Source organism: Lepidochelys kempii, chromosome 1 (genome assembly GCF_965140285.1).
Source record: "Lepidochelys kempii isolate rLepKem1 chromosome 1, rLepKem1.hap1, whole genome shotgun sequence".
NCBI lineage: Eukaryota > Metazoa > Chordata > Testudines > Cheloniidae > Lepidochelys > Lepidochelys kempii.
Genome location: NC_136380.1, coordinates 343,688,506 through 343,714,477, shown reverse-complemented (window position 1 = coordinate 343,714,477; position 25,972 = coordinate 343,688,506). Strand labels below are relative to the sequence as shown.

General features: G+C 43.5%; 1 protein-coding gene across 12 annotated transcripts in view; it reads left to right on the top strand.

Annotated features, from left to right (window-relative positions):
- The window catches only part of LOC144930129 (uncharacterized), a 208,657-nt gene that overhangs the window by 23,791 nt on the left and 158,894 nt on the right, over positions 1-25,972 (top strand). For 2 of the 12 annotated variants that reach the window (XM_078851192.1, XM_078851191.1), the window contains exon 2: positions 6,058-6,124. The exons of 9 other annotated variants lie outside the window; for them this stretch is intronic. In XM_078851192.1, the coding sequence (XP_078707318.1) occupies positions 6,058-6,124 (67 nt within the window). Of the gene's footprint in view, positions 1-6,057; positions 6,125-7,026; positions 7,766-25,972 lie in introns of those variants that run through there. One more of the 12 variants, XR_013635234.1, reaches the window with a different exon arrangement.

The window sequence follows — 25,972 nt, the reverse complement described above, 5'->3', positions numbered from 1 at the left end:
TTCCTTTCCCCCACAGAAATGGGTTGCAGTGCTGCTGGCTAGGGGCCACTGGACTCAGCAGAGCCTGGCTTGCATATAGAAGACACTGCTCGGGAGAGGGAGCTAGAGGGTTCCTGGCAGGTGCAGCTCCCAGCATGCCCAGAGGGAAGGAGAGGGTGGTGCGCAAGAAACTCTGTGCAAGCCTGGGGTCAAGCATCAGGCTGTTTTTCCCTCTGGATCCCTGGGCTCAGTGGGAGGGAGGAAAGGGTGTCTGGGCAAGGGGGGGCCCTGTGGTCAGGCTCTGAGGTGGGGGGCACAGCGTTAGGTGTATTGGCTGGGAGGGCCCCACAGGCGGGCCCTTGGGGGCACGTGGGAGAGGTTGTGGGTGTCTGCCCCCCCCCACCCCTCCGGCTGGGCTCGGAGTGGGGGAAGGGGGCAGAGAAACGGTAACTGGGTTGTCATAGGGGTTTCTTCAACTCTCTACTCCCAGGGGTAGTTTTTGTGTGTGTCTCTGTTGTTATAGACATACTTGTTGACTGGTGTTTTGAAATAAATTACCAAAATAATTGAAACTGGCATGATTATATAGTGTTGTTTTGGCAAATAAAATTTGCAGAATTTTGCAGAATTTTTAACTTTTTGGTGCAGAATGTCCCCAGGAGTAGTTGTAGCCATGTTGGTTCCAGGATATTGGAGAGATGAGGTGGGTGAGATAGCAATAACAGAAGTTGGTCCAATAAAAGATGATGATATCTCACCCACTTTGTCTCTAGAAATCGTGCAGCTTTCATCCAGACTTGGGTTTTGGTAGGTATTGAATTAGGTAGCATAGAGTAAATTTAGTTAACATCTGACTATTAAAACGAAGTGATAGCAGGAAATATATCTATATGCAGGTTCTCTTACAGCTTGTAATTGTGTGATATTTATAAAGTACTGTGAGGTCATTGGCTTCCGGTATGAGCCGTTTCCTGAAAACCTCATTTTACGTGGTAAATCTAAAAGTGTATTTCTTAGAAAAACTCAGCTGTGTTTTGTTTTTTCCTCTCTTGCTGTTAGTTGTCCATCTTGTTTTGCGTCTGTTGCAGTGTTTATATACTACTATAGAATAAGGACGCTTCAATAATGCAAGGGTATATAGAAGTGCACTCAAGCCATGTTTTCAGAACAAGCTTTGCATAGAAATTTACTTCATATATGTCAGTGGATTAAATTATCCAATGTAACATGGAGACTACTCAAACATACCATGTAAGACACACACAAGGAGTATTGCCAATACCAACCATTCAAAAATCATGAGTCAGACCCTCCAAAACCAATGAGACTGGCATAAATATTGAGAGATTTTTTTAAAATAATTCATTTTTGGTTTTTTGTTCGTTTTCCTTCTGGTTTCTGAGTCTGTAGGGGACACTGCAGTTACTTTTTCCGACAACCATGAGGGCCAAAAACATACTTTTTAAAATAGAAAACTGAAATTCTCATTCAGTCTCCTGATTCCAGTAGCTGACACTTTAAAAGAACCACCAAATACACAAGGCTTGTGATTTAAAATCACAAGAGTTGGCAATACTGAGAAGACGTGCATACCCTTAAATATAAAAAAGGAAGCAGGAAGGCAACCTGCCCCACCCTCCAAAAACCCCAAACAAAAAAACGCTGTATGGTTACGCGGCAATGTAAAAAACATGTTTTTTTGAGCCAAATAGGTATCCTTCAGAAGATGGAAATCCGGCTTTATTGGAACCAATAGAAAGAAGCATAAATGCTGGCAGGTAAAATGTATATTGGAAAGTAGAGGGCTAAAGAGAGTATTTGAGGAGGAAACGGAGTTCAAAAGGAACTTCAAAATGAAATGGCTGGTCCCCAACAAAATGTATTAAGTCTTGGAGAACTGAAGGATAACAAATTTTGTTCCTATCTTCTTCTGTATAGGCACTAAAGGGGGGTATCCCTAGGATTTGAAGATCATCAAGCCTAACTTCATTATTCGGTTAATTGGTTGAAACCATAATGAAGACTAATAAAACATTTAGACAAGCATAACATGGTAGGGGTAAACCAGCATAGTTTCTATAAAGGAAAGTTGTGCCATTCTAATCTGTTAGAATTCTTGGATCATATAAGCAAAATGGTGGCTGATGGAACAGTGAGTGTGAATATTGAGAACCATTTGTGACGTTTGGAGGTGTTATCGGGCAAATCTGAAGTTGATGGGTATTTTGTTACTCATCCAGTACCACTCAGGCATACATTTGATGACTGTAGAAGATTGATGATGATTTGCTAGATCTTTCAGAAAGAATACCACTTGGGAAAATATTTTTAGTACAGATAGTTTTTTAGTTCAATAGCAGTTCTTACAGTGATTTGTATTTATTAATTTCTAGCAACTCAACATTATGATTTATTATTGTTACAAAATGGTTTTTATGGCTTCTCCGTGATGACCTCATGCCAGTAATAGCTGCCTCGCTTCAAAATGAGGAAGATGCTGGCAGTATTTCTCTAAATTGCCATTATTAGATTACAAACAGTTATCATTTTTGTCTTTAGCTTGTTCATCTTATCACTTGTCTGGCCTTTCTTAATTCAAACCATCTTTGCCACACACGAGTAAACACAGATTTCTAGCACTGTCACTCCCACCTCCTCTGTGTGTGTGACTTATATGGTCATTGCATGAAAAATGTAGATTCTAAACCTCTTTCAGGTTCACCCTTCCGTTTGTATTTGTCTTTCACTTCTCTTGACTTGTTCCTCTTCTAATATTCAGGCCTGGGACTGTAGTGCAGTAGAAGCCGATCTCCAAATCAGAGCACTCTATCTGTGGCTTTTGCTGTGTTCTGAAAATTTGGCTCCTCTTTTTAAATTGAAAATAATGGCCTGGTCATCAGAGGTGCTGAAATTGATGGGAATTATGGGTGACTTACTCCCATCACTCAGGATCAGGCCCTAACTTTGGAGCAGCAGGTCCAGCGTATATGTGTCCCAGCGTGAGATGTTGCCGTGCTGACTCAGCTTCACAACACAATCTTTGCATGGTCAGGATTTTAGGCTGTGACTTATTTTGTGATGCTTTATTCAGTAACCAAGTATTTCTGCAAAGTTAAGCATAACGATCTAAGTTGCCACTTACAACACAGATTCCGCAGAGACTTTAAAAAAAAAAAATTAGACCTGGTAGTGTTTTTTAACTGTTGTATTTTAACAGCTGATGTTCCTAGTGTGCATTTGAAATTAATTTCTGTTGCCATGTTGAAAATTATTTCATATCTCTAAATCCAGAATTAATGGGAAAACAGATCAACAGTGTTAAATTTATTTCAGTATTTTTTAAAATTGTAATCTATTACTAGACGGTCTAGACAAGCAAGGCTGTTAATATTATTTGCTGAAAATCTTGCATGACCTCATGTGTCATGATCCTGATTCAGGGCTCAATCCAGCTCAGCTTTAGTGGGAATTCTCTTGTAACAAAAGGTAAAGCATGTACTTAATTGGATCGGGGGCTAGAGTGCTCATCATCTTGAGTATCAAACCCTTACGGACAAACCAGAACACAGAGGCCACTTGCTAAGTTCAGACAAAGTCCTGTTGTCCCGAAGGGAAGCTGGTCCTATGTTTGTGTGTGGGTGTGTCGAGGAATAGTAGGGAGCCCTTAGAATCATAGAATATCAGGGTTGGAAGGGACCCCAGAAGGTCATCTAGTCCAACCCCCTGCTCAAAGCCCTTGGGGGCAGTTGCTGATCACATTAGTTTTATTTATATAGAAGAATGTATGTGGCATCATCACTCCACCTAAACAGAGCTGAACCTACCTGTTCCTCATGGGAGAGCATAAAAAGCCTATTTTTCATGAGAAAAGTGTGCTCTTTCGAGGTGGACTTCAAGTATAGAGCAGATGCAAGGTTACACGCGGCTGATAATCAGACCTGCTGTGCAGTAAGGTATTGGGAATTGGGGTATGTGAGAACCCCACTAAACCACACTGGGATTGAAAGCATGCTGTGCTTTAACTCAAAGCTGGTGTGTGAATGCTTTAAATATTGAAAGATGTGCGGTAAAATTTTCAAAAGTGGGGATTAAGCACCTAGGCTCTTTGGAAAATCCAATGAGGTGACTTTCTGCAGCTTTAGTGCCTAGATACATTTAAAAATCTCTCTAAGGGTACCTCTATACTGCAAAAAACCCTATGGCAGCAAGTCTCAGAGACTGGTGCAACTGACTTGGTCTAGTTGGACTTGCACTGGGGAGCTAAAAATAGCAGTGTATATGTTCCGACTTGGGCTGGAGCCCAGGCTCTGAGTCCCTCCCCTCTTGCTGGTTTTTAGGGCCCAGGCGCCAACCCGAGCCTGGACTTCTACACTGCTGTTTGTAGCCTTTCAGTATGAGCCCCATGAGCCTCAGTCAATTGGCCTGGGCTCTGAGACTCACTTATGCAGGTCTTTTTTTTTTTTTTTTTTTGGCTGTGTAAACATACCCTAAGTGTGTCATGAGCCTAAGTTATTTTTGAAAATAGGATGTAAACTGCTTAGGCACATGTGAGAATTTTACTTGTGGTTTATGAATTTTAATTGTAGAGGAGAGTAACTGCTAACCTTGGGTCCAATTCTGTACACCTTTATAAAAATGACTAGAGGGGGGTGTGTGTGTGTGTGGGGGGGGGGGTTGAGGAGGGACTTTTACTCAGATAAGCAAAGGTCTGCAGGAATGGACCCTGTGGCTGTAATTTCTCTGAACACCATGAAATCAAATTCTTATTATTTAGTATTTAAACTGAAGGGGAGTAACTAAAAGCATGAACGCTGCAGTTTCAGACAATTGTCACTAGGAGGATACACAGACCACAGTATTATGCAACCAGTTGTTTATGGTTTTATATTTCTCATTTTTGTTAATTCTTTAATAAAAAGGCAGAAATTTTAAGCATTGTAAGTATGATGCGTAATGAAGTTCATGCGCTAGTTCAAATATTTTTAAATGCTTCAAATTTTCAAAAATGCGGAATAGAAAAATAGAATAAAAAGAATGACATATTGAGAATCTGTTTATGTGATTACTTCAAACCATCTGTGGGTGAACCAAAAGAACCCTTGTGCATGAGGGCAACCAACAACTGACAGCAGTTAAGAAGAAAAACTATCCCGTAAGGGTGGGTTATTCCCCAGTACAGGTTTCTTGTACATATCTCTGAAGCATCTGGTACTGGCCACTGACAGGATACTGGACCAGATGGACAACTGGTCTGATCTGGTATGACAGTTCCTATTATCTGGACTCATGTTACAGTGTATGCTCTCCTATGTATGCGCTCCTTCGACTAGGCATGCAAATAGTTTTAATTACCTATATTTATATACTTAGCCTTATTTGAATAGTATCAGAATCTTATTAGGCAAGTAGTCTCACTGACTTACATAGACATTAACTACCCTTACTACAGGAGTAAGTTAGTATTCAACATAAAAGTGGCAGAATCCGGCCCTTATTATAGAGCATCATTAATGTACGTGGCACTTTACAGACAAATAAGACAACAGGTTCCATGCCCTAAGGAGCATGCACTTTAAAATCAGATGAGAAAAATGATTACAAATCATGGGGTTGGTGAGAGATGCAGGGAGTCAGCACAAGACAGGGGGAAAGGGAAGCTACTGTGGCTGAGCATTGTTTTTAAAGACTGGGATCAGTGATTATTTTGTTGCAGTTGCATATTTTCTTCGTTTTGGGGAGGTTTTTTTATCTTGCAGTCAGGTGAGAGATGACGTAGTTAATACAAGAGCTGAATTTTAAGAACTGAAGAAAGCTGAAGGAAGTGAATTTTGAAGAGGTATTTAACACATGAAAAGGTCGTGCAGGAAAAGACAGATTATTCCAGGCCTAGGAGTCAACATCAAAAAGGCAATATAAGAAATAATAACAACAGAACAAAAAACAAAACAGAAAACCCTTTGATTCATCAATTCTCTGTATTGAAGGTGACCTGCAAGAATTTGTTAAAAATGTGGTTTTGTGCCCATTTTTGTGTTTTAAGATTTCCGTCTCTCCATGTTATTTTTCTTTTCACGTTAGAAATTTCAGGTATGTCAACCTTGGCCTTCCCATACTGCCGGAGGACCTATTGGATGTCTTAAAGGAGGTATATTTTTAGATTTCACATTTTAATTACTTTAATCAAAGGGGTGGGCTGTGAATTTTTAACAAAGATGTCCTTTTCTCCAAAATGTCTATTGGTAATTGAAGTTAAATAGCTGTTAAACAACAATGGGGGCTGCTATTTTTAAAACTGCCTGATGCATTTGGACTCCCAGTTCCCATTAATATTCTTACAGTATTTGGATGTGATCATACAAGTTTCATATGTGCAAAACTCACATTGATTTCATTTGGAATTGCTGCCTCACTTGAAAATGAAACTGTTGGATCTGTCCCTTCTATAGTAAGGACAAAAGAAAAAATGTAAGCTGCTGCTCAGTATTATTGGAAGGGCACAATCCAATTGTGACAGAGTCAGAAAACTTAGCTTGAAATATTGTTTCCTCCAGTAGATGTGGAGAAAACCGAACGAAAACTGTGGAAAAAACAATTAGAGAAATTTTCTCTTTAGAATGCCTGCAGCTCTAGAACTCAGAGAGCTAAATGGACCTTCAAATATGCTTGATTCAATTAGAGACATTTTGTTCAATATTGTGAGTGATTTCCATGACTTAAGGAGGTCTAGCAGAAGCAAACCTTTGTATCTCCCGCTGATGCAGCCTCAGGTTTGGAATTCTCTAGCTGCCTGGTTGAAAATACTAGCCTTCCATTACCTTTCATGTTATGGTGGTAATAGCAGCCCTGCGATCCCAAAGTCCCTCTCTGTTCAAGAAGTACCAGCAAAATGAGTGTGGACTTATTTATGTCACATGGGCCCTTCCCTGCGTATCATCTCTTGTCAGGTTTTTACATCGCCCCTTCCATTCTGCCAACATTCCTGCCCTTATTCACCCATTTGTTCGTCAATTCACCTGAATCCTTCATTCTTGTCTTTTTATGGGACAGGATCTTCCTTCTTTAATTGGAAACTACTTGCATTTTGGAAGAGCCCTTTAGTTGGTAAGCACCATCACTTGTTTGACTATTATGGGCCCAATCCAATTCCAAATGAAATCAGTTGGACTATCTCAACTGATTCAGTGAGAGTAAAATTTGGCTCTTTGCGCAGCTACAATAGGGTGGATAAACATTGATTTTTTTAATTTAAATTAAGTACAGGGGTTTTTTTTAATCAACTATTTAAAATTAAATTTGAAATTGACAATTTATGTTAAGGCCTAACCTGATTATAATCTTTTAAAATAATTTAAATACAAAAAATAAAATTAAGCAGTACAGTATATGTTTGCTGCCAAGTTATAAAGAAAGTCAAATCACTGAATTGGTAGAAGTCACTGTCTAAGTGCCTGGAACTAGAGTGTTTTGAACTCCTAAACCAGCTTTTGACATTAGTAGCATCTTCTGCAGGTGCAAAAAGAATACCTTGCTCCATTTCAGTTTATTCACCTAGTTCAGCTCAATGACTAGTTTATTCAAAGTTAAGAAAGCATTTGGGAATTGAAAACGCAGGAAAGCTTGTTTTTCCTCTTCCAACCTATGAATAAATACTAGGTGAGAGAGGATGAGATCTACTGGTTTTTCTTCAAGTGGCTCTGCATATTCTAGTTTATGGGTATTTCACCACCTTGTTGTGCCTTACAGTAAGAACTCTCTACTACAGGTGTTAGCTAGAGTGCTCTCATGCCCCCCCTTCCCTCAGCGTCACAGATGTACTGAGGGAGAGGTTATATAGGGGGCAGAACACTCTTACAACCTCAGTTCCTTCCAACTGCATGCTTGGATGGACGTGAACCTCTCTGGTCTCGTCAAAGCTGGAGCTTTTTTCCTTCTTGAGATAATGTTAGCTTGTTACATATAGCTAGTTAGTGACTTCCCCCCCAGTTCCAGTTTATGGTGGAATTGACAAATCAGAGGAAACTGGGATTCAGGAATTGCGCTTCCTCCCCAGCTATCTTCCTGGTATCCAATGACCACTTGTGGTGTCTCAGGTTCATGGGAGAAGGACACTCGCCTTCTGGGCATTCAATTTGTGAGACCTTTACTCACAGAGCCTACAAGGATAAGGAGACTCATTTGTAGTTCCTCCTCCTCAAAGAGGCTGTTGAGGCCAGACCCTCTGGATCTGATCTGTGTTTAGATCCAGAATCTAGAAGGCCAGTCTTGACCCTGGGGGGGTTTCAGCAGCTTCAGATGACTGAAGAGGTCCATGAAACTTTCGCCCTTGTAGAGACCAGATTTGGTCCCTGTTACTCTCTCAGATAAAGCCTTGAGACTACATATGTTCAAACCAGCTGACCCGCTTCTGGAAGAAAGGCTGAGAGGTAGCTTAGCCACCTTTGCTGGAACCGTACCTCATGCCTTGCAAATATTCAATCTCAACAGAACTTCTGTGGCTGCAAGACCAGGGTTGGTTCTGACTTCCACTTCTGGATCCGGGAAGATGGATTTGATTGGTGTGTCAGATCTGGGGCTGTCAGCTGCTTTGGTTTTGGCTGTCATGGCACCAAAGAAAAAGAGAGATAGGGACAAACCAGTCAGTTTTAGCAGTGCTGGTTCCTATGCCAGAGAACTATCAGATCAGTCTGATTTGGACAGGGCAACCATGATTCCAAAGTGGAAACTGTAAGGGACTGGGGCGTAGGCGGTCTGGCCTAGCGGTCACAGCTGGGCTGGGGTCTGCACTTCAGCCTCTGTAGTTCTGAACAGGAACTGGCAGAATTGTGTGAGCCAGGTTCAGTAAGCAAGAGTTGGGGTCAGAGTCAGGCCAAGCTCAGAGATCGAAGGTCAGAGGTAGTAGCAGGCTGGAAACCAGAGGCAGGAATCACAGTCAGAGTCAGGCTGGAGATCAGAGATAGTACCAGGCGAGAGTCAGGGGGCGAGAGTCAGGATCAGAGTCAGGCTGGGGTTGGAGACCAGGACACAAACAACATCTGGAATCACAGCAGGCCAAAGTCTGTGTGGCTGCGCAGGCAACTTCCTGGGGCAACCCCTGGGGTAAATAGGGCACTTGGCCAATCAGAGGGCTGCAGGATACTTTCACTCTGGCTCCCTTGGGTGGTAATTCCTGTGGCACATACTCTCTACAGTGCTCCCTGGCTGCAGTTCTGCATGGCTTCCTGGTGGCACTGTGGGAACGTCAGCTGTTCAAAGCCCTCTAGACACAGGTTCTAGTCCTCAGACCCTTATAGAAACCATTTCACCTCCATCTTCCGTAGCATGGGAGATGGATTTGTATATAGCATCAGATCTGATATTTATGAGATCCTCAGTTCCTCTGTTGGTTCTGGACACATCCTTGATTCCAGAAAGATCTGTCAACATGACAGTTCAAGTTAATCTTTCGGCTCCTGTGCATGTGTTGGATCTGAGCATGAAACCCAGGGGCTGGAAGAGGAAACACATTTTCCCAGTTCCAAGATCATCTTCCTCATCTCCTCTTGAGAACAAGAGGCCAGAAGATGTTGACCTTTCCCTGAAACATCCTGTTCTTCCTCCTTTGAGGACCCCAGTGTCTCCACAAAGAGCTGGATCCTCACATCTCTCTCAAGATCTGTTGTTATCCTCAATACACTCTATCTTGGATCCAGACCCAGATCCTTACCTGGAGGAAGATAGAGGAAGAATGCAGAAACATGTGGCTGCTTTGCACCACCCTTTGGTCCACCTCCTGTAGGCATGTTTCTGAACTCTAGTTGCTGGGAAGACTGGCAGTCCTGCGGCTCATGATCTTACTGGGGGCAACCTCCGGATTTTTTTTCAATTATTCTCTTTGTGGATGAAGAAGTAATGTTTCATTTACAAAGGATCCAACAGTCCAGAGATCCTCAGATCTGACTTCTCCAGATCTGTCAATGCTGCAGATGCTGCAATGCTGCAATACCTGAAATACTGTCTGAGGAAGAAGACAAACAGGGAGCTCCCGTATTTGAGCAGGAGCCTTTGAAAACAGACTGTGAACTGGATTTATCACTGGATGAACATGTGAGTGTGACTTCAGCCTCCTCTTCTTCCAAGGACGCTATGCAATATCATGATTTGGTGATTGCATGGTGTCCACTCTGAATCTGCCTACCGTGCCTGTGGAAGAGACTTCACACCAAAGTTTGATATTCTTGGTACTACTTCTAGGATGGTTTACTACAGCCAGCTACATCTGGCTGGTCTGCATCTGCTTTTTGTCATTAAGTCTCCAGGAAGACTGACAAGTTGTATCAAATATTCTGTAGGGATTTTTTTTACTTTCATACCCATCCCTTACCTAATTCACTGGTAGTGGCTGCTGCCAGTAACAGGGCAAGATCTGGACTACCACACTCCACCCCAGCTGTTAGTGAAGGGAAAAAGATTGATTTGTTGGGGAGAAATGTGGTCTCTTCTTCATTGCTCAGTATTTGGGTGGAAAACTATCAGATAGTCATGGTCCGCTACCAATTCCGTTTGTGGGAGGTGACTGTTTTTTTACAGGACTGACTTGACAACAGAAGAAGGTTGGAGGGCCAAAATGTAGCCTATCCTCCTTTGAAGCATTTCCTCCTATCCTCCTTTGAAGCTTCAGACTCTACTGCCAGAACATTGGCATCTGCTGTGACCATGGGGAGGCATGCTTGGTTTCATTCCTTCTTGCTAGCTCTAGGCACTAGACTTAAGCTAGAGGATCTCCCCATTGAAGGGGAAGGTCTTGTCAGTGAAAAGGTAGACCAATTCCTGGAAAAACTAAAGGCCATGAGATTGATGGCCTGCTCTCTGGGTTTAATTTCCTCTGCTAAGAAGAGGCCCTCAACTCCTTTTTGGTACCAGAGGCAGTCCCATCCCTAATCTTCGTTGTTGCTGAAGTGCTTTTTGTCAAGTCAAAGGCATCAACAATACCAGCATTCTGCAACCCGGATTCACAATCTCTTCCCTTGAGGCTGTGGGTGATTGGACTTTAACTCTGTCTATTCTTGACTGTCATGTCCTTCGTCCATACTAATTAACGCTAGAAAACAGTCTACTAGAAGCTGTACCACTTAAAGTGGACTAGTGATTCCCTTGTACCTGCTTTCATTCCTTGTGTTTTGGACTTAATGTGCTTAAAAAATCTCAGAGGTTATCTAATTCATTGTTCAAAGTTCATTTGGCAGCCATCTCCACCTATCCTACTTTAGTTGATGGTAGGTCACTGTTTGTTTATTGTTTGGTCAAAAGGTATATGAAAGATTTATCAAATGTGTATCCCCCTGTTAGAGATCCTTTCCCTTCTTGGGATCTCAATTTGGTGTTGGTCATGGTGGTAAAATCGCTCTTTGAAGTCATGGCTGAGTGTTCTTTCTGTGGTTTAGCCATCACGTCTGCCAGGAGAGTGTGTTGAATGCCTTTATGGCTGATCCACCATTCACTTCTTTTTGTAAAGACAAGATAGTTCTTAGACGTGATCCCAGGTTTGTACCTAAGGGTGTGTCTAATTTTTTTGTATCAAGTGATACTATTGATTTGCTTCTTTCCCCCTAAGCCTAATTCTAAAAAGGGGAAATCTCTGCTACATGCTTTGGATACCAGAAGGACCCTCACTTATTATTTAAATGGAAACTAAAAGTTTTTGTAAATCCAATATTTTTTGTGTCTTACACTAAAAAACCGTATGGGTTGTAAGGTTTCTTCCCCAGACTTGTCTCTAGATGGATTAAACAATGTATTGTTGAATGCTACATGTGAGCAAAAGTTCCTGTACTTGTTTTGATTTGATCACATTCCACTAGAGCTCTGGCTTCTTCCTTTGCTTGTCTTAGGTAGGTGCCAATTGCTGAAATGTACAGAGCTGTAATGTGGACTTTGGTACACACTTTCATTAAGCATTGTGCTTTGGACTTGGCATCTAGGGCACATGCTTGAGTGCTTCATTCTGTGTTCAGTTAAGACCCTGCTCCCACCTCCAGGCGAGTTTTCAGCGTTGATTACCAGTCTGTCTAATAAATGGGAATATGCAGAGCACTAGAAAAAGAATTGAAGGTTACTTACTTCCAACTGGAGTTCTTCCTACCTGTCTTTTTGCAAACTGGATACCATTAGATTAGGCCTGACTAGAGACTGGGAGTGGTTATGTCATTACAAAACGTAAACTTCATTTCCCCAATACTAATTTGTCCCTACTGTTACTCACACCTTCTTGTAAACTGTCTGTAATGAGCCACTCGCTTACCACTTCAGAAGTTATTTTTCCTCCCTTGGTATCCTGCTGTTAATTGATTTAACTCATTAGACTGACCTGACACTTGGTAAAGCAACCTCCCATCCTTTCATGTATTTATATCTGCTCCTGTATTTTAACTCCATGCATCCGATGAAGTGGGTTCTAGTCCACGAAAGCTTATGCCCGAATACGTTTGTTAGTCTCTAAGTGCCACAAGGACTCCTCGTTGTTTTTGCTGATACAGACTTAAATGGCTACCACTCTGAAACCTGTTCTAGTGGATACCACTAGAAGAGAGCTCTACTGCAAGGCACCACAAGGTGGTGCAGTATTCATAAGTGATTTTTGTTCGACCCACAGGATTTTTGTGAATTGTACAGTTATATTTTGGAAACACATTAAGGGTAGGAGGGAAAGGTTAGATTTTTTTTTTAAAGAGTTGATCCCACTGCCAGAGCAAGGGCTGTGCTCCTGAATTATGCCTTGGCAAAGAGTACAAGACCACATAATATTAATGATGGAAGGACCCAAGTAACATGGGACAACATATTTTGCACTAAAACTTGGATAAAAGATGCTGTTTACTGAAGAGCTTTGGTGGGCTGGGGAAAAAATACTTACGAAGTTTTCAATATGAATAATCTATGAGATGCAGTTCTTAGAGATTCAAAAGAGTGACTTGTGTTAGTGATCAAAGTATTTAACCTGGGTGTTGACGCCAGATTATTTGGAGAGTTCTCAAAATGCACTACTGTGTTGATAACATAGCAGGTTTTAGATAGATGTGGTTACAGTCTGATTCAGAGACTTAAATATTAGTAGTTTATATCTTTAAAATGAGAAAGGAAATTGTTACCTAAGTTACACAAGTAAATGCATGGGATATTTTTGTTTTGCTTTTTAAGGTTCATATTCTGTTTTTTGTTATACAACATAGCACTGACTGTTAACCTTTGACAAAAGGGGAGTCCACTGGAACTAATTTAAAACCTTGAATTAAGATAACGAGTAAGCTTTTGAGATAGTTGCCAGAACAGATTAATACTGTAGGTCCCTGTTTTATTAGTAAAATCAACTGCAATAAGGGCACATACTTCCAACATGTGAATAGCAGTAAGGGAGCATAATTTCAACGTGAATTTCCTGTTTGATACTTCATACAGTGTATAATTTGGCAAAACATCCAGTCTGATTGAACCAGGCAGGATGATAAAGCCTTCTCCTGGGAAGGCAAGGCAATGACTTTCAAATTAAGCACTGCAAATCTAGGTGTCAGATGTTCCCTCTTTAAGTAAGATGTTGTTGCTACTCTTCTCTGAATATCCATATTTCTAAAAGAAGGCAATATGACCACGCACCATCTTATTTTGCAGTAGAGGTTTATCTAGTAGGCGGTGCCAAGCTTTTTGCAACATATAAACTCAGCTAAAAATAGGTTATCTAGACAGTGTATGCTTTGGTTTTTGCTTAAAACTATTCTTTTCATGGCTGGAGGCCAAAACAAAAATGCTTCTAGAACACAGCTGTAGGGGCTGTTCCAGAATACATCACAGATAAAGTTATTTCTAGATCTGTCTCTTGCTTTCCCTGGATTTACACCAATTCAACTTTTTTGATTCTGATGGAGGCACACTGGTGTAAATCTGGAGTATCCCAGTCAAGGTCAGTGGAGTTTTCAGGATGCACACTGTAATACAGAGCGGAATCTGGCTATGGAATTTCAAACTAGTACAGCATCTGATTTATCCTCTGTCTCACTTCCAATTTACACTTGTGTAACTGACTTAAATGCCAGTATGAGGAGTTGGGACCACAGAATTTGTTCACTCTGCTATGCCTATGAGGTCATGACTTTTCAGACTAGTACTTGACTTTAAAGTCTTTAAAAAACAAATAAACAAACAACTGATTCTCCATTGACAGATATTCCACTATACTTGTATAACTTATATGTCAGAAGTGATGGTGGTGAGACGAGAAGGGATAGGTTTGGGAGCAACTATGACATTTGCATCCAGTAGCTCTGTCAGTGTTAAAAAGTACCTTTCTGTTTTCCTAACAAAGGTTATAACAGGAAAGCAGTTTCAATACCAAGTATTGCAAATATCAGGATAGCCACGTATCCAGAAGAATTACTCATGAGAGCAGTTCTTGTAGCATAAGACAGAACAGGAAACTGACTTGTTACTTTATCTAGACAGTTTGAGCCTGAGTCTCTGCTTTGTCACCCGGACATAAAAACAGGGTAAAGGAGTGGAGTATCAGGTCTCTAGTTTGTAAAAGCACAATCTTATAGTCTGAAAAAGTCTTACGGAAAGCGTAGCTGGCTTGTGAACCAAAGCAAAAATTGGTTCTATCACACGGGATTAGATAGGGTTTTCCTATCCAAGCAGTCAAGTGACTCTGACAGCCTCAATCAAGTGATATTAGAAGAGTGCATGAATATATTGTGGTTTTCTGGGGGCATCTATAGAAGCAACTCCTTGGCAGGGCCGGCTCTAGGATTTTTGCTGCCCCAAGCAAAAAAATTTTTGGCTGTCCCCGCTTTTTTTCGTTCCCTTGGCTCCGCCCCAACTCCGCCCCTTCCCAACTCCTTCCCCAAATCCCCGGCCCTGCCGCCTCCTCCTGGCATCCTGCATTCCCCCCCATTGCTTCCTGCGCCTCCACCCCCGCAACCCACCGACCTCGCTCACCTCCGCTCCTCCTGCTTCCCTGAACATGCCGCCGCTCCGCTTCTCCCTCCTCCCTCTCAGGCGAGGGAGAGGTAGCGCGTTCAGGGGAGCAGGCGGAGCGGAGGTGAGTGAGGGTGGTGGGGGGAGCGCAGGAAGTAATGGGGGGGGTAGAGGAACTGCTCCCCACCCCAGCTCGCCTCCGCTCCACCACCGCCGCCTCCCCTGAGCGTGCCGCCGCTTGGCTTCTCCCTCCCTGCGCGAAACAGCTGTTTCGCTTGCGGCAAGCCTGAGAGGGAGGGGGGAGAAGCCGAGCGGCCGTGGCGTGCTCAGGGGAGCAGGCGGAGGCAGAGCGGAGGCGAGCTGGGGCGGCGGGGGCACATTTCTAGGGGCGGCATGGCCGGCGCCGGAACGCCGCCCCTAGAAATGTGCCACCCCGAGCACCTGCTTGTTTTGCTGGTGCCTAGAGCCGGCCCTGCTCCTTGGGCATTGATCCATATCTATTAATTGACATTTAGCTGGTCTCAGGTTCTGGAGTTTGGAGAAAAGATCAATGTTGTTTTGAGAAGGAAAGTTACATGTAGAGCTGAGTTAATGTATAATGAGCTACAAGGATGGGTAGTATGCAAAACGTGGAGTAGGGTTCAAGGCTTTTGGTCATGAAGACAGCACTATATATTATAGATATACATTTTAGAAATGAGAGCAGTGTACTTAATTTGAGTCTGGTTAATTTATACAGAGGTTGGTTGAGCACCTGTTATCACAACCAGAACTGTGCAAGTTAGTGTGGAAGGAGGTCTTGAAAACGTATGCAAAGTCAGGAAAGTATCTTCAGAATAGTTAGCAGAAAGACTATCTTGCTGTTGAATGCTTGAGCAGATAGTGGGGTCATTTAGGGGAATGATGCTTAAATTGGGAAGTATTCAAGGGAACTGGTACTGGACAGGCAAATGCCTGCTGTAATCAGCCCTGATGGCTTACAATCATAAGGCCAAATTCTGTCCCTACTTATGCTCTACTGAAGTCAATGAAATGTATGTTAAGTCACCACAGAGGTTTGTTTATAGTGCCACAACTCTAGGATATTTTAGATTTTGCTTTTTTTCTTTTTCTTTCCCCAGAATTCACTAGCACTCAAAAAGTATGCATTTTCTCCAGTATGGAGCATTGCATTGTTTAGATCTTCTTGAGATGCTTGTTGATAGCCCCAGCTACCAAATAAAATCAAGGGAAATTGGTCTAGGATAGTAATAGTACAACTGTGCCTGTCTTAGGGGTTGTTATACTGCCTATCCCCATATTGGCTAAATGCTTCTTAGGTAAACTAGATTAGCATTGTGTAACAATATGAATGTCACAAGGTGGCTTGCCCCTGTAAATGAAGCAGGTCCAGCTCCCCCTTGCCAGAACAGGTTCTCCCAGTTTGGCCAATTCAGAGGGTGGGACAGCACCTTGGGCAATGAAAGATCAGGGGCAATGTGAGAGGGAGGAGATCAGGTGGGAGCAATCTCTGAGATTTAGTCAGGAAAAGGGGTAGGTGAGAGCTGCCTGAGAGTCAGGAGGCTGGAGACGGTCTCTGGGAAAAGATCTCTGTAAGCGCTCCTTGGAAAGGAGGAGGAATTATCAGGAAGTCAGTGGGCAGATGTGATGGGGTCCCTGGGGTACAACCTGAAACTGGGCTACCTCTGTGCCCCCTTAACTCTCCAGCCTGGGCTGTCTCTCTCAGTGCTTTGCTAGTGACAAGCAACAAACCCCTCCAGGCACTGTTATCAGTCAGCACAACATGTGGAGTCCCGCATTCAGCTAGATTGCATGAATGCTCTCAGAGCCACTCATGAATCCCACGGATAAAGGCACTAGGCAATTCTCCCCCAGTTCCCGTCTGCCTTGCATGCCAGAACTGTACCATCTTGCCCTGATCAGAAGCCTGCTCAGTGTAAGTTTATTACCCAGTCCGCCCCCTCCCTTGGTATGGAGAGGCCTTTGTAATCTGAGCTGACATTTCCCAAGCACTTCAACCAAAACACATTGTTTTAGGTGAAACATAGAACAAATTTATCAGAGATAGTTACCAAAGAAAATAAAAGATGATCACACAGGCTGAATCTTAAACCTTATTACATTAGCCAGTATTTAAATCAAACAGTTTTCCCACCCTGCAGAATGTTACAGTAGAAGTCTTTGCCCTCCCAGCATTCTTGTTGTTTCCAGCATAGGTGGGGGAGGAGAAAGGCCAAAGCATGATGAAACTGTCCGTTATTTTATGTTCTCAGTCCCTGTGCCTGGAAGATACTATCACAGACGTGTCCTGAGTTACAGAGTTGAGCAAATGCCCATTGTGTGATGCTTGGTCAGCCCTCTTACAGTATTGTAAATCCCTTGTTTACAACTCCCCTGCTGATTAATGGTAATTTAACACCTTCCTGGGCTTGGATCACCTCCTTTGTTGTCACTAGCAAATTTACAACATATTTCAGTAATAACCATACAGCAAAATCTCATAACTTCATACACACTAGTGATACACATGGTTTGACAAAATCATGGATTTCAGCATATCATGACCTTTCATATGATATCTTACATGGCATGCTTGTATGAAATATATCATAATTCTGTGATGGGGTGAGTATGGGGGTTCCAGGGTGTATTCTGAGGTACAGAGTGCCACAGCAGTCTAGCCTGCTGGCGTTCAGGAGCCAGAGCCAGTGCTGGAAGGCTGACAAGAGATGAGCTTTAGGAAGCTAGTGGAAGGGGTATCTAGCTGACCTTCCTGAGACAGAAAACCATAGTCAGAGAAGGTGAGAGAGAGCTGAAGGCTAAGAACAGGGAGACGCTTCTTGGCTCTCAGAGCTGGAGGACTGACGCTGGAGGGCCAGAGAAGCCTGAAGTCTGGACATGAGGTGTGTTGAGAGATGTTGGGGCTGGCGGTTGATGGACTGTTGGGACTTGTTTTGTTATGGTTTATGTGCCTGGAGCTCTTATAACAAGTGAACCTCACAAGGGCTGCAAGTATACTTGTAAAGAGGGTTTGGACTATTTCTGGAACTCTGGAAGGGATAACTAAACAGGCGCACCTGTTCCATGGCCTGCTGCAGGAGGTAGCTCCATTTGGGGCCACCATTGACAAGGAGTTGTAAAAAAATCCTTTCCAGTTATGGTGAGAAAGTGTCCTCAGGGAGGAAGGCCTTTAAGTGACCTAAAAGAGGTTAGACTTTGATTAGGCTACTCTTTTCTTGAGTATCATCCCATGTCTTCATAGCTGGACTCCCTAAATTGAGAATGCCTTGTCTCTGGCTCTCTTTTTGTTTACCCCGTCAGAGCATAGTCCTGTAGGATGTCTTCCTGCTGTTGGCACAGGGGTTTGAAGTGAGCTTTGTACCATTGACAGCCGATTCTCCTGCGTGTAGTGTACCATTTATCTGACAAAGTTCATTGGTGAATTAAGGTAACCTACACAGTTGTTGTGGATATGAGCAAAATGAGGCCAAGGTATTGTATATTGTGGCTAACAGGTGATTATGCTATTCTTCAGCATCTTGTCCTTGTACCTGAGGGTCTTGCCTGGTTAGGGCATGCTGGAAATGTAAAAGGTTCAATGTTTTCTGGAGGGAGACCAGTTTGGTTGCTTCCATGTCCTGGTGGGATGGAGGAAATGTTATAATGCTTGCCTGAGTGAGGTTGTGGTCAGACGTGAAGAGAAGAATGTTTGTGTCAAGTATCAGTGGGGTAGCCGTGTTAGTCTGTATCCACAAAAACAATGAGGAGTCTGGTGGCACCTTAAAGACTAACAAATTTATCTAGGCATAAGCTTTTGTGGGTAAAAAAACCCCACTTCTTCAGATGGATATGAAGAAATGGGTTTTTTTACCCACAAAAGCTTATGCCCAAATAAATTTGTTAGAATGTTTGTGGTGTCTCCAGTATCCACTCTTAGGGTTTAGATTGGGTTCAGCCTCTTGTCAATTGACCTTTTGGGTCTGTTGATGTCATGTTTTTTTTTTTTTTTAAATGGCTTTCATGTTGGACAAGAGACTGGATACTAGAGTACTTGGGTTCTGTCTAGATGGAAATTTAAAGTTGCTAAGAACCAATGGGCCTGGGTGATTCCAGAACGGTGCTGGGTAGAATGCAGCAGCTCTGAAGATCTGTAGCATCCAGGCTTCTCTTTTGCCTTGCAAATCAGATGAACACATTAACAGTGTTTGCTTTTTGGGTGGGGCATCTTCTGCATTTAATAACATGGGGAATAGAACTGCCATCTCACTTCTTTTGTTCTTCACTTTGCTTTGTCCTGGGATCTTTCTTGGCTTGTGTCGTATTGAGCAACCTGTGGGGGGACTAGCTGGGCTAAAATGGGATTAGAGTTTAGACCAGGGGTCGGCAGCCTATGGCACACGTGCCAAAGATGGCACGTGAGCCGATTTTTAATGGCATGCTGCTGCCTGCTGGGTCCCAGGCACCAGCCCCGTTCAGCCCGCTGCCGAACCCAGGCCGGCAGAGGGCTGAGCGGGGCTGGCGGCCGGGACCCCGGCAGGCAGCAGCGTGCCATTAAAAATCCTGCCCGCCCCGGCCCACTCTTCTCCACTCCCCCCTTCCCCCCCGCAGCGGCAGGGTGAAGAAGCTTATTCCTGCCAGTTGCTGCTGCAGGGCAGACAAGCTCCCCTTCCCCCGCCGTACTGGGTTCCTGCCCCTCCTCCTCCTCCTCCCTCCCTGCCGCCAATCAGCTGATGGCCCTTGTGGGGAAGGGGGAGAAGCGGAGCTGCAGCGTGGAGGCGGAGAAGAGGTGGGGACGGGGCCTTGGGGAAGCGGGGTGGAATCAGGGCATATCCCCTCCACCCCCCTGCCGTGAGCCACTCTGGGCAGGGGGCTGGGAGTAACCAGGACCAGTAAACCCCAGGACCCTAGGCCACGCGCCCAGCCCTCTGCCCTGACCCCCTCTCAAACACACCCAGCCCTCTGCACTGACCCCTGCACCCCCCACACACCTCAGCCTCCTGCCCTGACCCCTGCACCCACCCATGACCCCAGCCCTGACTCCAGCACCCCCCACACATGCCCTCAGCCCTCTGCCCTGACTCCTGCACCCTCCTCGCACCCCCCACATTCCCACCCCCACCCTGAGCACCAAACAGGAGCTCCTGCACCCCTTGCACCAAATGGGAGCTGCCCAGGTAAGCAGTCCACACCCAAACCTCCTGCCCCAACCCTGAGCCCCCTCCCTCATTCTAGCTCCTGGCCAGACCCTACACCCCAACCCCCAGCCTGCTCCTTCACCCCCAGCCCTGTGCTCAGTGCACTCCCACCCTCAGCTCAGTGCAGAGAGTGAGGAAGAGAATGGGCTAGAACCAGGGAGAAGGTAGGTACCCATTCTATGTGGGCAGGGCAGGGCCGGGATCCCAGACTGGTAGCGGGCTGAGCGGGGCCGGCAGCTGGGACCCTGGCAGGCAGGAGCTGGCAGACGGAACCCCAGACCGGCAGCGGGCCGGCGGCGTAAGATCAGCATTTTAATTTAATTTTAAATGAAGCTTCTTAAACATTTTGAAAACCTTGTTTACTTTACATACAACAATAGTTTAGTTATATAATATATCGACTTATAGAGAAAGACCTTCTAAAAACGTTAAAATGCATTACTGGCACATGAAACCTTAAATTAAAGTGAATAAATGAAGACTCGGCCCACCACTTCAGAAAGGTTGCCAACCCCTGGTTTAGACTGTACTACTGCAATCTACTGCCATGCTCTCTTCCTTCCCCAGATTCTACCCCCAGTATAGTCTTGCTTAATCAAATTCTTCTGTTATATTGAAACTGTGCAGCATGAATAACTGCTAACCTCAAACTGTTCAGGTACGTTAATTAAAGAAATCTTGGGCGGGATTTTCAAAAGTGCCAAAGTGACTTCGCAGCTCAAGTCCCAAAACAAAAGTCAGTGGGACTTGTGTTCCTAAATTACTTGGGCACTTTTGAATATTCCACCCACTGTTAACATGAAAATGATCAATTTAACCCAAATGGAGTAAAATCATCTTGGTGAAGTTAACATACCCCTGTGTTTTTCTGCAAAACTTGTAAATTTTTTGCTGAGGTTTTCCTGTTTATTTGTAGCATCACTCCTATTGCTATATGAAAGGAAACTGACTCTCTACAGAGGAGAAACTGTAAATACACAAAGTGTTGCCAAATGCAGATAATGAACAATAGATAAACAGAACTGATTTCTGTGGGAATATTTGCAGAGTAAGGCACTGCTCTTTATAAGTAGAAAGGTGTTAGGATCAAGCCTTAAGAGTTTCCAGGTTTAAGCCCTTAGTGTGGAAAGTGTCATATAACTGTATGGCACTGTATGTAAAAGAGTACTAATACTGTCAAAAAATAACTGTGCCAACAACATCAAAAGTGGGCAGTACTTCTCTCCCTCATCCCCTGCTTTAAATTCTGTTATGAAATTGTTCTTTTTGTAAGTCAGCCAAGTTAGTCACAAGAGTACAAGGGTAATAATAGAAAGTACAGGAGTTTGTGTTGCTTCTATTCACAGTCCTTCATATCCTTCTGTTGAGCATAGTTTTTTTGAAGGCTACTGTTTTTCTCTTTTGGAGTACTTTTTTCTTTCCTTTTTAAAAAAATCCTTTATTGAAATGTGTTTACCCAAGAGTATAATTTTTTTCAAGTATTTTGAGAGTATTTTTGGTACTTGATCTCTTTTGTCTTTCATAAGTAATCTAAGCCAGATACCTCTCGCAACAGGCAAACCCAGTTGCATTAAAGCAACTTGTTTGTGCAGCTACTCAGCAGCAAGTTATGCTCCAGATCTCTTATCACAGGAGAACCAGTGTGGTTTTGTTAGGTTGATGGCAGGACATGAACCTTTTTTCAGGGACTGTGCATCTTCTGTTTGCTTTACCTGGGTAAGGTGTGTCTCTTGAGTGGGGCAATGCAACTCCAGGGAGCTACTGGCCATCTGGCTATTCCTCTCCTGTGGAGGGGCAATGCACCAGCCATAGGAGCTGGATGGAAGAGGAGTGGCTGTGCTGGATTCTCTTCTTGCTCATGTAGATCTCTTCTGCACAGAACTTGGTTACTCTGGATTTATGCTGGGTATCTCATTTGTCATGTGAAAGCAAGGAAATGTGTTTATGGTAGTAACCTCTTTTTTCCTCCCCTGCACTTCCATTTTAAAAAATATTTTTGTGTATTTTGGGATATTGGACGAAGAGTACCAACTGAACCGACTCAGCTTTGCTGCATATAAACTGATGATCAGACTGTAATGACGTTCTCTATTCTGGCAGATAGTTTTCAATGGCACATTGGTGGAGACCTCACACCAGCTTGCTTAGTAATTTCTGTTAAAGAAAATTTGTACAATTGTGAGTCAAATTCAGCTCTGGTACTTCTATTTATTTCAGTGGGAATTGTGCCCGTTGATCCCAGAACTGGATTTGGTTCAAAATGGGTGATTGTGGGTGTAGTTCTACTGTGTCTACATATCAGCCTAGTAATATGCTCAGATATTTTCAAGCCCAAGAAAAAACTTTCACTCCTAATAATGATAAATGTAAGACTAAGTTAAATCTAGAACTATCTTTTCTTGCCTGTGAATGGAATTTGCGAGACTGATGACTTAGTTGAGCTTAAAAGGGGGTCTCTTTAGTGCTGCTGTATCAGTCACATAATTACTCTGCTGCAGATAGAGCACTGAAGTCAGTGGATGTCCTGCAGCTGACTTTAGCGGGCGTTTAATCAACCCCTATGTGAACATTCAAGTCAACAAATTCAAAGGACCTCAATCCATCATGTTGTTCTTTCCTCTGGACTCCCAGGGCATCCTGTCCTCCACCTTGCATATCTTGCACTCTAAACACTTCAGGGCACAGACTTTATGTTGAAATCTCGTACAGTGTTAGCATGTCATTGCTGAACAGATAATAATAACACATCTTCAGTGGAAATGTAGGCCCAGCATTTAAGACAGCTGGAAAATCTACTTTACAAAAGCCATCTACTAACCAAAGGTTGGTTACTTGAGTATGTGTGTTTAAAGATGGATCTGAACTCTGATTAATACTCAAAAGTAATTCAGAACTGGGGTTATGCTGGAGTTATGCTTCAGGCCCATTTTGGATGAGTCTGTGTCTCTCCATTTGTCTTCCTTGGTTTACAAAGATCTAAGAACATTTTCTCTACAGCTAATGAAAATTGGTTTAATATAGTTTTTCCATGAGAGTAAAATGTTTTGATAAATATGTAGATGATTAGTAAATGATGACACAGATGAGTTTTTTTCTCTTATGTCCAGTTCATTTTACAGCATAGAGCAATGCTTCAAAGGCTGAACCTGTTGTAACAGTGCCAAACTGAAATGCCTGTTTCTTGAGTGGGCTGGTGCTTCTTACTGAAAAGTTAGATTGTTGATTCCATTCTGGGTGCGCACGCCCACATGCGCAGTCGTCAGAGATTTTTGATTTAGCAGTATCCAGTGTCCACTCAAAGAATTTCTTCTTGGATTACTGCCTGCATTTGCTGCTGTTACAAGCGGGCACAGGTGCCACCTCCAGCAATCGTAACCACCAATTCAACCAGGGCACAAGCCTCCTCAGCAGCTTTCCTGGCTCAAGTGCCTATCCAGGACATCTGTAGGGCAGCCACCTGGTTGTCCATCCACACGTTCACGTCCCATTAGGCACTTACCCAGCAGGCCTGGGACGATGCTGGATTTGGTGGAGCAGTGCTGCTAGACTGTGAACTCTGAGCCCACCTCTGAGGATACTGCTTGTGAGTCACCTAGAATGGAATTGACCTGAGCAAGCGCTCGAAGAAGAAAACATGGTTACCCACCTTTTTGTAACGGTTATTCTTCAAGATGTGTTGCTCATGTCCATTCCATTACGCGCCCTCCTACCCCTCTGTCGGAATTGCCGGCAAGAAGGAACTGAGAGGGCGTAGGGTCGGCAGTGCCTAATATACCAACGCATGAGTGCAGCTCTCAAGGGGGCACTACAGCCGACCCTACGATACCACAACGGCAAAAATCTCCAACGACTATGGATGTGGGCACGCACGCGCCGAGAATGAACTGGACATGAGCAACACCTTTCGAAAAACAACAGTTACAAAAAGGTAGGTAACTGTTTTTGTTTTTTTTATGCCTCGTGTGCCATTTTATTTTGGGTAATATTAGTCCTCCTACAGTGTAAACTATATGCACAACTGAGGGATTTGACATAGGCCTTATGTAGTGATACACATAGGCCAGTGGTGAAGAGGTACAGATCGTAGCACCTTTCAGTTCACTGGCCTCCACTTAAAATCTTATAAGTGAGTTTCTTAGGGCTGGTCTACACTACACAGTTAGGTCGACATAAGCTGCCTTATGTTAACCTAATTATGTCAGTGTCTACACTACAGCCTTTCTGCCACCAATATAAGTGCCATGCTACACCAACATAATAACTTCACCTCCACGAGAGGCGCAAGTCTAGTTAGGGTCTTTCTAGGGGTGGCTTTGGAGCCTGATCCCAGCTAGGTGCTGGGGCAAGAATCTGGGGAAGCTTTGGGCCCCGAACCCAGCTGAGAGCCTGGCAAGAAGCCTGAGGGGCACCCTGCCTGTTCCCTGCCTGGATTCGGGCACCAGTGTCAATTTCACGGCTCCCTGAGCCATGAAATTGACAAGGCTGCCGTGGTCCCTGTGGGTGGGAGGGGATCCGAGAAGCCTCGGGTGGGGAATGCAGGGCAGGCGAGAAACCTCTGGCAGCTTTCCCCACTCCTGGCTTGTAATGGGGGATCAGAGGGGTGGGATAGCCAGGCTCCTAGCAGGGAGCTGCAAGTGGAGCTGAGAGACTGGTTTCTCAACTCCCCACACTGCGCCTCTTAGGTCAGTGGAAGTGCTCCTGGTGAGGACACGTACCACTGACCCAAGGAGAGTAGTGTAGACATGCACCACCACAGTAATTACTGCAGTGGCTGTAAGTTGAACTAATATAGGTTGTCTTAGGTTTCTAGCATAGACAGAGTCTTTGAAAAACTAAAACAGAAGGTAGTGAATTTGAAGGATGAATAGTAATTGATTAAAGACCACTGTTAGCCATGATCCCTATGTGCTGCATAATACTGTCATTTACAAAACATACTAGCAATTTGATTTCAGTAGTATTCATAATGCCAAGCCTTAACGTGAAGTAGGAATGTTGTGAATTAGCAACTTTCTTACACTTCCCTACATTCCTCTTATGTCCTAACAGGTCACCCTTTCTCTATCTTTGATCTTAACTATCTTGAGCAGTTTAGTATCATCTGCAAACTTTGCCACCTCACTGTTTACCCGTTTCTCCAGATCATTTATGAATAAGTTGAATAGGATTGTTCCTAGGACTGAGCCTTGGGAACACCACTAGTTACCGCTCTCCATTCTGAAAATTTACCATTTATTCCTACCCTTTCTTCTGTGTCTTTTAATCAGTTGGCAAATGAAATTTAATGTGGATAAATGTAAAGTAATGCGTACTGGAAAAAATAACCCCAACTAAACATACAATATGATGGGCGGCTAATTTAGCTACATCTAATCAGGAGAAAGATCTTGGAGTCATCATGGATAGTTCTCTAAAGACGTCTCCGCAGTGCGCAGCGGCAGTCAAAAAAGCAAACAGGATGTTAGGAATAATTAAAAACAGGATAGAGAATAAGATGGAAAATATCTTATTGCCCTTATATAAATCCATGGTACCCCCACATCTTGAACACTACGTACAGATGATGTCCCCTCATCTCAAAAAAGATATACTGTCATGAGAAAAGGTTCAGAAAAGGGCAGCTAAAATGTTTAGGGGTTTGGAACGGGTCCCATATGAGGAGAGATTAAAGAGTTTAGGACTTTTCAGCTTGGAAAAGAGGAGACTAAGGGGGGATATGATAGAGGTATATAAAATCATGAGTGATGTGGAGAAAGTGAATAAGGAAAAGTTATTTACTTGTTCCCATAATATAAGAACTTGAGGCCACCAAATGAAATTAATGGGCAGCGGGTTTAAAACAAATAAAAGGAAGTTCT